Source organism: Somniosus microcephalus, chromosome 24, assembly GCF_052327205.1.
Source record: "Somniosus microcephalus isolate GS21.2 chromosome 24, FLI_Smic_1.0, whole genome shotgun sequence".
Taxonomy (NCBI): Eukaryota; Metazoa; Chordata; class Chondrichthyes; order Squaliformes; family Somniosidae; genus Somniosus; species Somniosus microcephalus.
Window position 1 is genome coordinate 40261643 of NC_141010.1, and position 17890 is coordinate 40279532.

The window sequence follows — 17890 nt, forward strand, 5'->3', positions numbered from 1 at the left end:
ATGATCAGCCATGATCTCATTAAATGGCGGAGCAGGCTCGAGGGGCCGAATGGCCTACTCCTGCTCCTATCTTCTATGTTTCTATGTATCTGGGAGCTTAGTGAACGGTGGGACCAACAGTCTATCTCCTTAACCAATGAGATTAATCAAGGATTCAGAAAGAAACAGAGGAACGACGGAGAAGGAAATAGAGTGATTAGAGTCAAATCAGGTATAGAAAGAGAAATAAAGTGAGGGAAAGAAAGATTGGATTAAGAGAGAGACAAAAAGAGACAGAAAGGAACAGTAAGAGATTTAAAATTTAAAATTTGACATTTTCAAAATCTCTAAGAACAATTCACTACCTGAAGGAATGAGACTCCAGTTTCAATTGTTCCCTTTCTGGGCTGGAGAGGTTGATTGGCAGTCATTAACAATTATCACGTCATTAAAATGGTACTTGCGCTATTAATTACCAGACTTAACTTTATGTGGCGAGTTCAATGGGCAAGTAATATGCAAATCCAGTAAGTTATTAAAAATAATTGGGAGGCTAAGGGTAAGCTGCTGTTTGTGCAAAGCAAACAGTGGAGTGGTGTAAATCGACTAGCAAGATCTGGAGATTCGCAACTACAGCTTATCTCTTAATCCCATGATCTTGCTGGTCGATTTGCACATTAATAACAGCTTACGTCGTTAACTAGCCATTATTTTCCAGCAAGATCCGACCCAATAAAACTGCCTCGATCATTTGCTAAGACAAAACTAGTTTGAGAGAAAATTATGGTGTTGAGGTATTCACCTGTACCATGTGAATTATTTATTTTGTTATTACAGTACAAAGAGTCCCTTTTTCTTGTCCCTCTGCCTGTGGTTATTTTGTTCATGTTCATGTATTATATGGTGAATTGTGGGACTTTTATAGCTAAACAGAGTAGAAGCTTAAATAATTTAATCAAAGCCCTTTTGCATTACTTATACGCTAGGATCATTAAACTTGTATTTGACCCATTTCCACCATAAATTCCTGGATTTGTTTCGGGTTGGTGGATTTTTTAATTACATATTTTAATTCTTTTTAAAAATGAATTCCTGGGATGTGGGCAGCAAGGCCAGCATTTATTGCCCATCCTTAGTTGCCCTGAGAAGGCGATAGTGGACCTGTGGATAAAGTGCTCCACAATGCTGTTAGTTGGAGAGTAATTCTTTGTACAGGAAACTTTGTGATATCCGGCACCGACGGGACCGGCGTGTTGCCGATCTATCAAAACTGCCGGACATACAAAGTTAATGTTGAAGCATACGGAGGTTTTCATCTCGTATCTGACAACAAACACTGTTGCTTAGCAACAGCTTCTAAAGAGTCGGCTGCAGCTGCAAGCGTCTGTAGCTGAAGCTGTTGCTATAGCTACAGACCTTGCAGTGGCTGACTGGGAAAAAAAAAGAACGAGATCTAAAAAAACTTACAGAAAACGGCTCCTGATTTTTGCCGTTAGATCGAGTATTCCGGACATACAACCTCCGGATAAACCAAAGTTTCCTGTAGTTGTTTGTTGCAACTGAGCGGCTTGCTGGGCCACTTTAGAGGGCAGTTAAGAGTCAACCACGTTGGTGTGGGACTGGAGTCACACAAAGGCCAGACTGGGCACGGACGGCAGGTTTCCTTCCCTAAAGGACATTCATGAACCAGTTGGGTTTTTAACGACAATTCGATAGCTTCATGGTCATTTTTACTGATGCCAGCTTTTTAAAAAAACTGAATTCAAATTCTCAAACTGCCAGGGTGGGATTTAACTTTACCCCCGCCCAATTCACGACATAGGAACAGGAGTAGGCCGTTCAGCACCTCGAGCCTGCTCCGCCATTCAATTAGATCATGGCTGATCTGCACCTCTACTCTATTTTCCTGCCTTTGTCACATATCCCTTGATACTGTTACCTAAAAAAAACTATCCATCTCAGTCTTGAAAGCTCCAATTGACCTAGCATCCTTTTGGGGGAGAGAGTTCCAGATTTCTATTACCATTTGTGCTTTCTGATTTCACTCCAGAATAGAGTCATGGGGTAGATTTTCCTGAAGCTGTCGGGAAGGAGGCGGGACTACAACGTTTGGGTTTTAGACCCGCCTACATTGATGTCCGGCCAATCCACGCGATTTCCCCTTGATTGACCTTGTTGAGCCCGCCCAGGTGACGTCACAGACTGAAATTTCATCTGTCAAGAGTTCTTGACAGATAAAATATCAGTGTTTTACAGCTGATTGAAGCTGTGAAACACTGACAGTCTGAGTTCTAACCTGAGTCCTTCTACACAGACTCAGTTAGAACTCTCAGCAGCACTCAAAGCTGAAGGCTGTCACTTTTGACAGATTGCAGCCATTCAGCTTTAAGTGCCGGCTGAGTGATGGGCTCCCAACGCCTACAGGAAGAAAGGCTGTTAAGGTAAGTACAGGTAATTTAAACTTCTTTAGGCACTTTAGACACACCAAACACACTTACCTTTGCACTCATGCACCCATCACTCACCTGAACACTGACATCGCGACCCCTCCAAGTCCCTCAACCCGACGGCCCGCCTGCTCTAACCTGGCGTGGTTTGGAGCCGTCGGGAATCCCACACGACACCCCTCAAAATAGGGATTAGGCTAAAAACTGCCTGTTAACTACCTGGCAGTTAATTGGCACTAATCCCTTCCCGCCTCGGGTCGGCGGGTCCCAGTGCAGGGCGAGTACCCGCCTCCTCTGAAACTTGCGTGGAGCGGGGTTTTGGGCGGGATGGTGTCGGGACCCCCAAATTCAGGATTTTCTCCCCCCCCACACGCCTGAAACCCCGCCTGACGGCTCCAGGAAAATCGACCCCATAGAGTTATACAGCACAGAAAGAGGCCCTTCGGCCCATCGTGTCCGCGCCGGCCATCAAGCCCTGTCTATTCTAATCCCATTTTCCAGCACTTGGTCCATAGCCTTGTATGCTGTGGTGTTTCAAGTGCTCATCTAAATGCTTCTTGAATGTTGGAGGGTTCCTGCCTCTACCACGCTTTCAGACAGTGAGTTCCAGATTCCAACTACCGTCTGGATGAAAAAGTTTTTCCTCAAATCCCCTCTAAATCTCCTGCCCCTTACCTTGAAACTATGCTCCCTGGTTATTGACCCCTCTACTAAGGGGAAAAGTTCCTTTCTATCTACCCTATCTATGCCCCTCATTATTTTGTACACCTCAATCAGGTCCCCCCTCAGTCTTCTCTGCTCTAAGGAAAACAACCCCAGCTTGTCCAGTCTCTCTTCATAGCTGAAGTGCTCCAGCCCAGGTAACATCCTGGTGAATCTCCTCTGCACCCTCTCCAATGCAATCACATCTCTCCTATAGTGTGGCGACCAGAACTGCACACAGTATTCCAGCTGTGGCCTAACTAGCGTTTTGTACAGCTCCATCATAACCTCCCTGCTCTTATATTCTATGCCTCGGCTAATGAAGGCAAGTATCCCATATGCCTTTTTAACCACCTTATCTACCTGTCCTGCTGCCTTCAGGGATCTATGTACATGCACACCAAGGCCCAGCTCTAATTTTAAGATTATGTCCCCTTGTTCTGGATTACCCGATCAGAGGAAATTCTTTCTCCGTGTCCACCCTATCAAATCCTGTTAGCATTTTAATACCTCGATTAGACCCTCTGTGGCCCTCCCTTTAACTTACCTGCAGCGGCAGGGCTCCACAGCGGAGCTGCCAGATTTCTCACCCCCTACAATCGGTGAACTGCCCCAAGAGGGCAAGCAGCTCACCGATGGAATGCAAATTAGGCGCAACTATGAAAACAGTTCAGGCCACCAGCCTCTTACTCCCCTCACCTCCCACCTGATGGAAGTGGTCTCAGGGATGGTGAGACAGTATTCCCATTGACAGGTTCAAGTGACATTTTGGTAAAGGGGGCTGGGGGGGTGCGCAGGGCATAACTGACTGCAAATTTATCTAGTACGCACTGAATTCCTGAATTCAAGTCATTAACGCAAATTAGAATCAATAGGGATCCTAATACTGAAGCCTGAAACACTACACAAAGTGTATCCCCCGCCACCCCCCCCCACACTGCGCTCACTCCCCAAACAAGTACCACCTGCGTCCTACCCGTCAGCCTATTTTTTACATATTCCCAGGTTTCACCATGAATGCCCTCCATCCCACCGCTGCCTAAGGTTAAGCAGCAACCTTTCATGTGGCACTTTGGCATGGACTGTGGAAGTAGAGTGAGTGATGGGGCCAAATGGCCTTTCCTCATTCTAACATTTCTTATGTCTGTAAACCATGAGAGTGAACTACAGCGATTATCTCCCCAGAATTAGATGAGATGAATTCACTTCAGTGAATATGTTTGTTTTTGTAATCTGTACTGTACAGTTCTTGAGAATGGTTTCATTACACTTTAATCCTTTGATTTTAGCCAACGGCTAGACCCAGCAGTTTCACATCAATACCGGATAAAATAATGGAATTGATTTTCAGGAGCAAGCTTAATGATTATGTGTACGATCATTTATTAAATTGCAGTCAACACAGATTCAGAAGGGGAAGATCCTGCCTGGCTAACCTACTTGGCTTCTTTAAAGAAGGTGCTATCCCAAGCAAACTGTGGAAAGTTGTACAACACTGTGTTTCTAGACTGTCAAAGAAACTGTGACAAAGTTCCACATGAAAGGCTGCTGCTTAACCTCAAAGCAGGGGCAGGAGGCGTTCATGGTAAAACCTGGAATGAGTAAGAAGTTGGCTGAAGGGGAGGAAGCTGCAGGGACTTATTTGTGGAGTGATGGTGGGGAGGGAGAGGCTTTGTGTCGTCAATACTGGCAAACATACTGACACGAACACCGGAAAAAGAGACAAACAGAATGTTCTTTGTTTATAACAGTATGAGCGCAGACACAGAATAACACAGCACAGAGGAAACCTAAAAAAGTGAAACATATGGAATATGTTTTTTTTGATAACACTTCTGTGAAGCGCCTTGGGACGTTTTATTATGTTAAAGGCACCATATAAATATAAGTTGTTCTTGCTGTTGAATAAAAAGTGAAAATATTGCAGGTGAATCAGACAACTCATGAAAGTGACGCATCATCAGCTGGGAATTAGCTCCACCGCCTCCCAACGAAACAGTTGCATAACATAAATCCTGCACTCCTCCCTCAGTTGGTATTTTACATTTTTCTGCAGTTGATGAAAGGCCGGAAGAGGAACTCAAAAATAGGATATGGCAGTGGTGAGTCATTTATTTCGACAATAAAGCAATACCTGGGGAATGGACCTGGGTCCTTTCACCTTATATGACTCAGTAACCACTGACCATTACCCTAGTAAGCCATAGGGAGGGGTGATCTCTGATGTGGGGTTGGGTGGTATTCTGGATTTCTGCTTGATTTAACTGTAGGAGGTGGAAAGAAACTTTGCAGCACATTTCTTCAGGTGACTAAACAAGTTGGGTAGACTCCAGGATCGGGTGGATTATACACACAGAGGCATGTGGAAAGAATCAACTTCAGTCAGCGTAGGGTTGGCTCAGTGTTAAGATGGTTATGGATTCAGCTGACATTCCACTGTAGTATTGATATAGTACTGCTTAGTTAAGGGTGCCAGCCTTCAGATGAGATATTAAACAGAGGTCCCATTTACCTATTCCAGTGGTTCAAGCAGAAGCTAAAGATTCAACGCCACTATCTGAAGAAGAACAAGGAGTTCTCCCTGTGTCCTGGGAAACACCCCACCTTTAACCAACACCACCAGTTCTTTCAGTGTTCTGGCCGATACTCCTTCTTCAACCAACACCACCACAAATGAAATGAAAATGATTATTCATCTCATTGCTCTTTGTAGGACTTTGTTGGGCATACAACAGTAATTGTCTAAAGACCACACGGCGATGATAATCCTTGAAATGACTGCTTGTCATTATCAGGCATGTACACGGAAGAGACTAATTTCTAGCTGCTAACCCTGCTGCCGTATTTAGCACCTAGTTATTTGTGGCAACGCCTAATTTTGGTAGACTATCTCTGGTTAAAATAATTTTTACTAACTGTTGATGTGCTGCTAGATGGTAGTTAGTCACTATCAAACAAATTGCCCAAAATGGCCAATTGCTAAAAGATCATCAGGTTCTATTCCTGGTAGATATCAGTCAATATGGTACATTGTAGGAGTCTACGTACTCCTAGCAAAAAATACTGAACTCGGAGAGGTTCAACAGAAAAGGTTTAATTGTTGAGGCTGCATGCTGAACACAAAATGGAGTCAGAGACTACACAAAGTACGACTGCCTTTCATCAGTGCACAGCTTCGACTGCTCCTCCCCCGCTCTGGGCTTAACTATGTTGCAGATCGAGTTTCTTAAAGGTGTGATCCTTCTTAAAGGCATGACGCCTGATTTATAGTCTACGGACCGGAAAGCGGATTGTGTCCTTTCTGTGATCGGTACGCCACAACATCCTAAATTTGGTAAGTCCCAGGATTTGTTGGCCATTTATTTTATACGCTGTACAAATTTAATTGACCAAAGATCTCTGTACATATTAGTGTCATGATTTGTTCTATTTCTCAATTACAAGTTATAATGTCCTTAATGTAGCAGAAGATTTCAAAGGGCTTCACAGCTGAGGATCAGACTGGAGTAGGAGTAGGAAGGAATTGGGGGTAGTAAGAGCTAGGTTTTGAAGAGGCATTTGAAGGTGCAAAGAGAGGCAAGGCAGAGAGGTTATGGGGAAGAATTCCAGAGTGGCACCAATGGTGGAGCGAGGGGTGGGAGGAAAAAACACAGTAATTAAGAAAGACTTTCATTTATATAGTGCTTTTCACAACCTCAGGACAGCAAAAAGCACTTTACAGCCAATTAAGGACTTTGAAGTGTCTCGTTGTAATGTAGGAAATGCGGCAGCCAATTTGCGCACAGTCAGGCCCCACAAACAGAAATGTGATAATGATCAAATAATCTGTTTTAAGTGATGTTGGTTCAGGGATAAATATTGGTCAGGCCACCGAGGAGAACTCCCCTGCTCGTCTTCGAAATAGTGCCGTGGAATCTTTTACGTCCACCTGAGGGGGCAGACTGGGCCTCGGTTTAACGTCTCATATAAAAAGACAGCACCTCCAACAGAGCAGCACTTCCTCAGTACTGCACCGGTGTGTCAGCCTAGATTTTGTGCTAAAGTCTCTGCTGTGGGACTTGAACGCACAATCTTCTGTCTCAGAGGTGAGAGCGCTACCAATGAGCCACAGCTTGATACCAAGACCAGAGTTGGAAAGATGAGGAACATGAACAGCATTGTAGGGCAGGAGCAAGGCATGGAGGAATTTGTAGATGAGGATGAGTAGTTTGAAGGATGGGGAGTAAATAGACATTATTGATGATAGGGGTGTTTGGTGAAAGGAACGTATTACAGAATAGAGTATGGGTAGCAGAATTTAACTTAGTTATCACAAAAAATATTGGCTTTGTGTAAATAGAGTCACTGAAGACAGTTTCTTCGTGATAAAATATGTTCCTAAATACTATTTTTTATTAGATTCCCACTCCAATGTTTGGTAATGATTTAAGCAGACCAGGAAGATTCCAGATTTGAACCGTGGTCAGTTCTGAGTTGGCTGAATCCAGTTGATGCAACAGTACAGACACTAGTTGGCTCAATGTCTCTGGCTTAGGGAATGGAAAAATCAGCTGCAGTCAATATTCCTGAACGCTATGCAGCAATCTCTGCTGGAAAGTGTGTGTACATGCATGCATGTGGGCACAGGGCGCGGACCGAGTAACAGCCAAAGTTGAACAGCCTGCCGACCTTCTTTGTCTAGGCTCACATGTAAGGAATGACATCATGGGTGAGCTGAATTAAATCCCCAGTGTATTCAACTTCAACAAGCTCACGGATGTACCGTGTGACCCAGACTGACTCGCATGAACTTTTATGTGGCTGTTTGACTCATGCTTTGTGTCTCTCAAAGCTCATTAAAACAAGCATATTCCAGATTCAAAATAAAAATCTTTCAGTCATCTTACCCTCTTACAACTGTAACATGGCAAGGCATGGCAACCATTCTGATGGGCAACGGTAACAAAATAACTAGTGTAAGTAGTGAAAGATTTTTTTTGAATGTTGGGAGCGTGTTCAAGGATGTAATAAACTCTTGATGCTTGGCTGCCGTTGAAACCCGTCAAGTATATCAGTTGCTTTATTGCAGATTCCCAGACATCTGCTTTATTTTGATGCAATGGCAAAAAGTCAAAATGTGGATATAGTCCCCAAAAAAAGGTTTACTGTACCTACCACAAGGAGTAGTTGAGGTGACTAGCAAAGATGCAATTAAGGGGAAGCTAGATAAACACATGAGAGAGAAAGGAATAGTAGATTATGTTGATGGGGTTAGATGAAGAAGGGTGGGAGGAGGCTAGTGTGGAGCCGAATGGCCTGTTTTTGTGCTGTAAATACTATTACCATTGTAATACCACCACCTTGGTCAAGACTGACTCAGCTTAGGCCAGACTACAGATCCAACCTGTGATCTTCCTGGTCTGTAGGGCTCAGTACAACATCACACAGTGCATTTACATCTTGAACCACTGTAGGGCCTGTCAGATTTTGAGCATCATAAACACTCACTCCATTCAATTACAATTACTGTGCAGTAGAAAATTAGCACAGACGAGAGAATAAACCTGGCTGGGACCTTCCTGGTCTGTATTCGTCAGCTACACATGGGCCAGTACATTAACCAACTGAGCCAAAGGAAAAAATAGGGGGGGAAGAAAGGTTTTTTATTATTTTAACATTTTTGATCCAAATATAATTTACTATCTCTTCAATGGGAAAATTGCTCAGCTCCTTAGACCTTGGCTAGGTTTTGTAAATGTGATTGAGTCCGCATTCTTTTGGCCTATGGCTGAACTAGATGGAACGTACTCTGACAGTCAATGTAGCTGAATTGCTTTGAACTAATTTGCCTGTTAGCCTTGCGACTGTTCCCCTGGCGTGTCAGTCAAGAGTTTCAGCCACGGCTCCTTGCTCTTCATTTCCCTCGGGCCCCCTTCACTTGAACCAACATTCGGATCACTTTCTTGGTAACTAGAAACCTTTTTCATTCTCACTGGTTCATACCGTCTTCGAGCTATCTGGTTACGGATCTCCTGCAGTTCATTCAGCCTTGATAAATGTTCAGCGCCAGCTTCCTTCTTTCGCTGTTGAGATCGACAAACCATTTCTTTGTGAATCTCAGCAAAGAAGTCTATGAAACCAAAAGTAAAGTCATGAGTACAGTGAGTAGAGTATTGTATAGAGGATGGTTGTAATTATTTAAACAGTTATGGTAGGCACTTAATCCAAGATAATTTATATATCAGACAAGATACAACTTGTCATTTTTTAAGCACCAAAGAGACTGGGAATGATTTCCTTGCTATTTATGACAAAATAATTTTGAGAAGTAGAGAACAAAAGAAATCTTCCTTCAATCAAACCTACCGCACCCGTGGCATTTTTATGAGCTGTTCTAGATATAGCAGCCTTGAAATTACTGCTGGTGTTATCAGCAGCTGAATGCTTAACACTTTCATATGACACTGCTTTATCCACCTTTGTAGCAGAAGCACAAATCCATTTACAATAAACAGTTAATACCTGCATTAAAATCGTGGCTAGAGGACCGTCATACAAACACATTAAGTGTTTGTCCGGTAATACTGTTGGCAATAATTTCTAGGCCAGTGTGCCTTCTGCTGAAATATTTGACAAAAGACTAATTTTCTTGATTGCAGCATTTTACTAAAGTTTGTACCTATTCTGGACACCTACAATGAATACCAGTTAAAAAGAAAAAAAAGACTTGCATTTATATAGCACCTTTCACGACCACCGGACATCTCAAAGCGCTTTACAGCCAATGAAGTACTTTTGAAGTGGAGTCACTGTTGTAATGTAGGAAACGCAGCAATTTGCGCACAGCAAGGTCCCACAAACAGCAAAGTGCTAATGACCAAATACAGGAAACTTTCGTTTAACCGGAGGTTAAATGTCCGGAAAGCTCTATCTACCGGCAAAATTCAGGAGCCGTTTCCTATAAGTTTTTTTACTTCTCGTTGCTTTTTTTTTCCAGTCAGGCTCTGCAAGGTCCAGCTGAAGCAGTTGCTTAGCTACAGAGACGCTTTTAAGCTGCGGCCGACTGTTTTGAAGCTGTAGGGTTTGTTGATTCACACGGAGCTCAAAAGCTCCGTATGTTTTAACATTAGCGCTGGTTTCTACGGCAGTTTTGATGGTACGGCACCAGCTCGGTCCCGTCAGTGCCGGGTACCAGAAAGTTTCCTGTAAACTGTTTTTTTGTTATGTTGGTTGAGGGATAAATATTGGCCAGGGCACCGGGGATAACTGCCCTGCTCTTCTTCGAAATAGTGCCATGGGATCTTTTACATCCACCTGAAAGAGCAGACGGGGCCTCGGTTTAATGTCACATCCGAAAGAAGGCACCTCCGACAGTGCAGGACTCCCTCAGTACTGCACAGGAGTGTCAGCCTAGCAGCTTTATGTGCTCAAATCCCTGGAGTGGGACTTGAACCCACAACCTTCTGACTCAGAAATGAGTGTGCTACCAACTAAGCCACAGCTGACATTAGTATCTTCTGAAGTCTAAGGAGTGCAGATGCCTGGACGGTTGTGTGGTAAGTGCACATATGGTGGGACACAAAGCTATTTGGACCAGCAGGTCCCAGGTCTGGTAACTGGTATGACAAACACCTGCTCTGCTCCAAAAATTCTAAGCTATAGCACAGGGTATATTTTTGGTTTAGCATGTTAGAACCACAGTTGAGATAAATCTTCTGCAAAAGCAAATGTGTTTAGGATTACTGCTCACATGGAGAATAAACTGGGTATTTTGCTTACAGGGAAATGGTAAGCTTGCCCTACCTGTATTTCTGGCATTTCATTTGATTTGCTTGCATTTTGGACTTGCTTGGGGGGCACAGCTGTTTCTATTTGTAGCCTTGTCAAAGCTGACCATTATTACAGCTGTTTAATATTCAGTTATTAGCAGTTTTTTGCAGTTTGCACTAATGTGTTCTTATGAGCAGCAGTGGCCCACAATATTATATAAAATTACATAGAAATTACAACATGGAGAAGGCTGTTCAGCCCAACCAGTGGTGTTGGTGTTTACTCTCCACGTGAGCAGTAATCCTAAACCCATGTGCCTGCTCAGTTCCCATAATCTCTTTATTCCCCTTTCCTTCAATCATTTATCAAACCTATTTGTAATATACGTGGGTAGAACAAATGAAGGACAGAGACAGGATGAGTTGCTAGTTCATGTGCTTGCTTTATTAGGCCAGAGCGAATTGAGCATGCTCATACCAAACCATGTGATTATACATTACACTGCCCCTTAATGTATGTATTCCCCTCTCAAATACAACAAAACTCTGGTCCCACCTTTCCCAGCATTACATGCGCCACATAACAAACACTCCTGGCTTTTTTTCTGTTAAATGAACTACAAATTCTACAAATGAACTACAAATCCAGTTTAATAACAGGTTTGCGGAGCCTTCCTGATCGCCTTTCAGAAAGTTTTGGTGTTGAACCAATTTTCGGGCTGTTTTGTTTTGGTTCCGAACTCAAATATGATCCTGTTTCTATCTCAGACTTGTTTGAACCTGGTATTTCAGTTACTGAAGTCTGAACTGAATCAAACTCATGTATGTGTTCATGATCAAGTGATTCACGATCATGTCTTGGTTCATCTCTAGCAGAGATCATTTGCTCTACATGAACACTTCGGATTTTGTTACCAATTTCAACCAAATATCTCTTGGTTCCACCAACCTCTACTATGGTTCCTACATCCCACTTGTGTGAACTCGACTTGCCAGGGGGACTGAGAACACGAACACACTCGTTTTGTTTGAAACTGCGTTCTTTCTGATTGATGTCTCAATAACGTTTCTGACTCAACTGTTTCTGTTCAACTCTTGAGGTCAAATTCGGCTGAACAAGACTCAATCGTGTTCTCAATCTCCTCTTCATCAAGAGTTCTGCTGGGGTATGTCCAGTTGTAGTGTGTGGAGTAGTTCTGTACTTCAGCAAGAAATGTGCCAAACGTTGCTTCATGCTGAGTCCTGAACAATCCTGCAACACTTGCTTTTTGAGAGCTTCTTTCACTATTCTGACTGATCTTTCGGATGCTCCGTTTGAAGCTGGATGATATGGTGAAACAAGAATGTGTTTGATACCGTTCTGTTTCATGAATTCTTGGAATAGCGCAGAATGGAACTGATGGCCATTGTCAGAAACAAGCTCTTCAGGTAAGCCATGATGTGCAAAGATAGACCTCAACTCATCGATGGTATGCTCAGTTGTAGGCCTCGATTTTAACTCAGGTGCGGGCTGTTGGCGTGTTCCCCGAATTTCGTGTTTTCCACACGAATCTAAATGGATGTGGGAGATTGATGCAATTTTAACTCAATTGGCCAATTGATTTCCAACATGTGGGAAGCCTTTGCAAATGGGTTTCTCATGACTGAAAGTCCCCTCCGATGACATCATCATTGCTGCTGCATTTAAGATCTGCAACAAGCCTTGCTCCTTCTGCAGACTGCCAAGCTTTCTCCATTTGATGGCACGGGAACCTGCAGGAACAATGGCCAGCGGGAGGCCAAGAGTTGCACCTAAGTTTGACGAGGCAGCACTACAGGCATTGGTGGATGGGGCTAGGGCCCACAGGGAGGTCCTGTTCCCTTCATCAGGGAGGAAGAGGCCTCCCAGTCAGACCAAGGCTGTGTGGCTACAGGTGGCTGGGGAGGTCAACTCCTTGGGGGTCACACGGCGCACCTGGATGCAGTGCAGGAAAAGATTCCATGACCTTCAATGCACTGGAAAAGTAAGTATGAAGTTCCCATCATCCTCACTCTGATCCCCATTGCCTTTCCTCACCAGCACTCAGCTTTAGCAATCTCTTCCTCCACATCCCACTTGACACTCACATCCATGCACCCTTACCCATTCCCTCTCTCTCTATGCTCACAATCACATAACTATTCCACCATGCAGCCCTCACACTCCCTATCACTCTGATGCTTTGAACACAACTGACAACACACAGGGAGGGCCCTTGGTCTTGCAACCTCACTCCATCTTTGTCTCCTTCTAAGTATCTATGCTATGCAATCTCTACACTCACTCCTTCATTCTCACTCAACCTCCACTTGTCTCCCTCATTGCAGGAAAAGAGAGCTCACAATAAAAGGGAAAGAGCCAGGACAGGAGGAGGCCCACCATCATTGGCCCAGCTCACCCCCTGGGATGAAGCCGTCCTGGAGATTGTCGGGGTTGAAAAAGATGCGCACGTTGGGGACGGACAGACGGGTGCATCACAGCAAGCTGGTGACAGAATAGTTTTTCATCTCTCTCATTGACATTGCATGAGTCGCTGATAATGATTCTGAAGCTATAACAGATGGACTTATGATCATCTGCAATATGCAATGTGCATGTAACCTTGACCTCACATCTCTAACTCTTTCCTTTACTCCCCCACAGGACCATCGAGAGCCCCTGTCCCCACTGTCCAGGAGGAAGAGCCTGAGCTTCCAGACTCCTCAGAGGAATCTGCAACCTCTGAGGGCACAGCGTCAGCAGAAATAAGCGCACCCAGCACCAGCGCAGACACTCACACCTCGGGGGGACCTTCGGGACATAGAGTAGTGTTGTCACCTGGTGTATCACAGCTCACAAGTGAGCATCAGCAGATTGTGGAGATAGGGACAGCAGTGGTGAGTGCTCGTCGGAGGGCGCAGGACTCGGCCAGCTTGGCTCAGCTGCATGTCGACCCTCTGCCTCTGGGTGCATCCATAAGATCAGAGGTGATGGAACTCCAAGCACAGATGCAGGAGTCTCTGGCAGGTTTTGTCTCTAGGGTCGCTGTGAGTGTGGAGCGAATGGAGGAGTCCACAGCGAACATGAGCAGAGCCTTTGTGGAGTCACTGGCGCATGAACGCATCAACACAGAAAGGATGGCTACCTACGTGGAAATGATTGCTGCCTCCGTGGTAAGGCTGGCTACGGTAGAGGAGAGGAGGGCTATGGCCATGGAGGAGGTTAGTCGTCAGGGTATGGAAAACATGGTGAGTGTTCAGAATAGAATGACATCTCTTGAGGAGCGATGGGCATCTATTGAACACAGAAACCAGACCTTCATGGAAGTCCTTCCGAGTAGGATTGCCATTGCAGATACGGGTCCCCATGACCCCCCTGATGTGCAGCAAGGTGCTCTCCAGCCACTTGCAGGCGCGGAGGGGGAGCTGACCCATGAGAGGGAGGTTGGTGGCAGACCTCAAGGGCGTGGGCGTTCCTCTCCAGGCGCTCACACTTCCATGCCACTGCAGAGCCCTCGGTCAGAGCCCCACCGGAGTCCACACCCAAGTGAGATAGAGGTCTCAACCCCTGCACAGCCGCAGGAGCAGCAGACTGTTGACGAGCCCTCACAGGCTCGCCACCCCAGAGGATGCCCGCCAAAGGTGTCGAGACAGGAGCAGCAGGAAAGTGAGCAAGGGGCCTCCACATCTGCTGAAGCCACAGGGGAACCATGACGTAGGAGCACGCGTAAGAGGAAAATAAAGCACAAGTAGTCACAAGGGTAGTCACTTGGGTGAAATTTTATGTATTGTTAAATCAAATGAATTCTGTCAATAAAAAGTCTGATGGCTACTGTTGTATTTGTGGCGTGTGTCATTTGGCGAATGGGACTTTCACATTGAGGGCTTAGGATTACTTGCAATTGTCAGTATGCTGGACAAATAGCTAGGAATCCGCAGGGTCTTGGCCATTGTCGATGCTCAGGTAAGAAGCTGCGAGGCAAAAGTGCTTGATTGGCTAGGCTAAGCAAATCTGGCCAAGATGAGTGCGTTCCTTGCATCCCGGGCAGCAATGTTCTGGCGTAATGCTGCTGCTGGTTGTTGGTCCTCTGCAGGATGGTCATTTTCGCCCTCCTCCTCCTCCTCAGCATCATCATCTGAGGAGGGTATGTGAGGAGCTACCTGGTCCTCAGGAATCTGCAAGCCACGACGCTGTGCCATGTTGGGAAGTGCACAGCAAACCACGACGATTCTGGAGACCCTGGCTGCTGAGTACTGTAGGGCTCCACCTGATCTATCCAGGCATCTGAAGCGCATCTTCAGCAAACTGATGGTTTGTTCGATAATGGATCTGGTGGAAATGTGGCTGGAGTTGTAGCGCTCCTCAGCTTCGTTGGCTGGCCTCCTCAATGGCGTCATTAGCCAAGTCCTCAGGGGATAGCCCTTGTCTCCAAGTAGCCATCTGTGAAGTTGGTCTGGCGGCCTGAATAGCGGAGGCACACTAGACTGGCGCAGTATGAAGGAGTCATGGCAACTGCCAGGGTACATGGCACAGACATGCAAAATCTCCTTCTTGTGGTCACACACCAGCTGAACGTTAAGGGAGTGGAAGCCCTTGTGGTTGACAAAAATACCTGGATTGCGATGGGGTGCCCTAAGGGCCACATGTGTGCAGTCAACGATGCCCTGCACCCTTGGAAAGTCTGCCAGATGAGCTAATCCAACCGCTCGCACTGTGACACTTGCGCGATCCTTGGTGAAATGGATGTGATTGTGCGCGAGGGCAAAGAGGGCATCGGTTACCTGCGTAATGCAAGTGTGTGCGACCACCTGGGAAATGCCGCTGATGTCTGATGATCCCTGGAATGAGCCTGAGGCAAAAAAGTTGAGTGCGGTGGTGACTTTGGCGGCCACTGGTAATGCGTGTCCACCTGGTCCTCTGGGCAGCAGGTCTTGCTGTAGCATTGCGCAGATGTCTGTCACTACCTCTCGCGAAAGTCGGAGCCGCCTTTGGCACTGCTGCTCAGTCATGTTGAGGTAGCTGACCCTGTGTCTGTAGACCCTGTTTGGGGGGTATCTCCTGCGCCGACGGGCTTCCAGGCGCTGGCCCCTTCTGGCCTGTGCTGCCTCAGGTGGGTGAGCAGCAGCCTGTCGCTTCTGCTGCTGTTGTTCCTGGTTCTGCTGCTGCCGCGCCTGGTGCTCGAGCTCCTCTAATGCCCAGAAGGGAAGGAAAAAAATGGCTCCCATGCTTCTGGCATATGCCTCTGTTGAGGAAGCGCTGAGTGAAGGTGGCGAGAGAGGTTTCCCAGGAGTTCACACTGGAGATGTGTGTGAGGCTCCAACCTTCCACAGGTGTGGTTAAGCCTGGTAAAAGTTGCCCCAGGCCTGAGACAAAAAATCCTGCCACCTGCAAATGATGGCTGATCAAATCTCCTCTTTAATGGTTGACCTGCAGCTGATAGTCAGCAAGCCAATAGTGCTCCCGCCAGGTTTCACAAGCGTGATTCCCACCAGGCGTGTTTTACGTGGGAAAAGGGTTAAAAGTGCAAGGGACTGTTAAAATGGCATTATAGAGGCCATTTAGTGGTGATTAAGGGCCTTAAAGACCAGTCCTGCCTGTTGGATGCGGGACGGATTCAGGACCATCAGACACGCCTGAGTAAAAATGGCTCGGAGTCGGGAACCAGGCCTGGGGGGGGGGTCCCGCCTGCTAGTTTTTGCGATTTTAACCCCCCACACGCCTCCAAGCCCGCCTCCACGGCTCAGTTAAACTCGAGGCCATAGTATTTGAACCCATGTGTTACACTTTAATCTACTTTGAGTGACCATCTACAAGTACCAGGAAATAATAATTTGCTTTCTCACAGAAGTCTACATGTACTCTCTGAAAAGGTCTACTTGGCCATGGCCAGGGTTGTAGTGGAAATTTGGGTGGTTTGTTTCTGCAATTTTGGCAAATGCTGCATTTGCTGACAAATGATTCAAGATCACTGTCCAATCCAGGCCAGTAATCAAAGCTTCTTGCAATTGATTTCATACTGACGATCCCTGGATGTTCAGTATGAAGTTTGCCCAGAATTCTATCTATCAAAGTAGTAGGTACCACCACTCTGTTTCCCCACTTGATACAACCTTGCTCACAAGACAATTCAGTACGACGGTTATGGAATGGTTTCAATTCTGTGTCCATACAGTGATCAATCCATCCTTTCAAGGTGCTTTCGTACACTCTTTTCAGTACTCAGTTCTTTTGAGTCTCATCTGCAATCTCAGTTGCATTCGTGGGAAAGTCTTTGTCAACTGCACCTAGCGTGAAAATTGCACTTTCACTCCCAACACATGAGTCCTCATGTGGCAACCTGGACAAGGCATCTGCGATTGCATTTTGTTTTGAAGTGTGATTCCAGTCATGTAGTCATATTGTGACAACAACACTGCCCAACGCTGCAATCTTCATGTGGCCATTGCAGGGATGGCAGATTTGGGCCCCAATATTGCTAGGTGCGGTTTGTGATCAGGAACTGTTGGAATTTCTTGATTCCAAACTATGGCGAGTGCTTCCTTTTCAATTTGCGCGTAGGTTCTTTTGCTCTTTGTGAGGGTTCGCGATGTGAACGCGATTGGTTTCTCTTGGCTGTCATCCATTACGTGGCTTATGACAGCTCCCACACTGTAGCTGGAAGCATCACATGCTAACTTAAGCTCATGCTCTGTGTCGTAGTGCACAAGTAGAGCATCGCTAGAGGGACTTCTCTTACAAGCGTCGTAAGCTTCCTGTTGCGCTTTCACTGGACATCCTTCTTGAGGAGCTTGTGCAATGTTGCTAACATGGTCGCTAACTCAGGTAAGAAACGATCGTAGTACTGGACCATTCCAAGGAAAGATCTTAACTCAGACACGTTCTGTGGCTTTGGAGCATTGATGATAGCATCATCTTTTCATTCACTGGTTGTAAGCCATTTGCATCAACTTTCAGACCAAGGTACACAACCTCAGGCTACACAAAAGCACATTTGCTCTTTTTCAATTTGACACTGT

General features: G+C 45.7%; 1 protein-coding gene across 1 annotated transcript in view; it reads right to left on the reverse strand.

The window, feature by feature from the left end:
• Positions 1 to 4844: 4844 nt before the first annotated feature.
• The window catches only part of LOC147101261 (leucine-rich repeat-containing protein 46-like), a 35338-nt gene continuing 22292 nt past the window's right edge, over positions 4845 to 17890 (reverse strand). Inside the window, exon 8 of the mRNA XM_085966553.1 lies at positions 4845 to 9237. Coding sequence (XP_085822679.1) covers positions 8960 to 9237 — 278 coding nt within the window. The 3' untranslated portion in view covers positions 4845 to 8959. The remainder of the gene's footprint in view (positions 9238 to 17890) is intronic.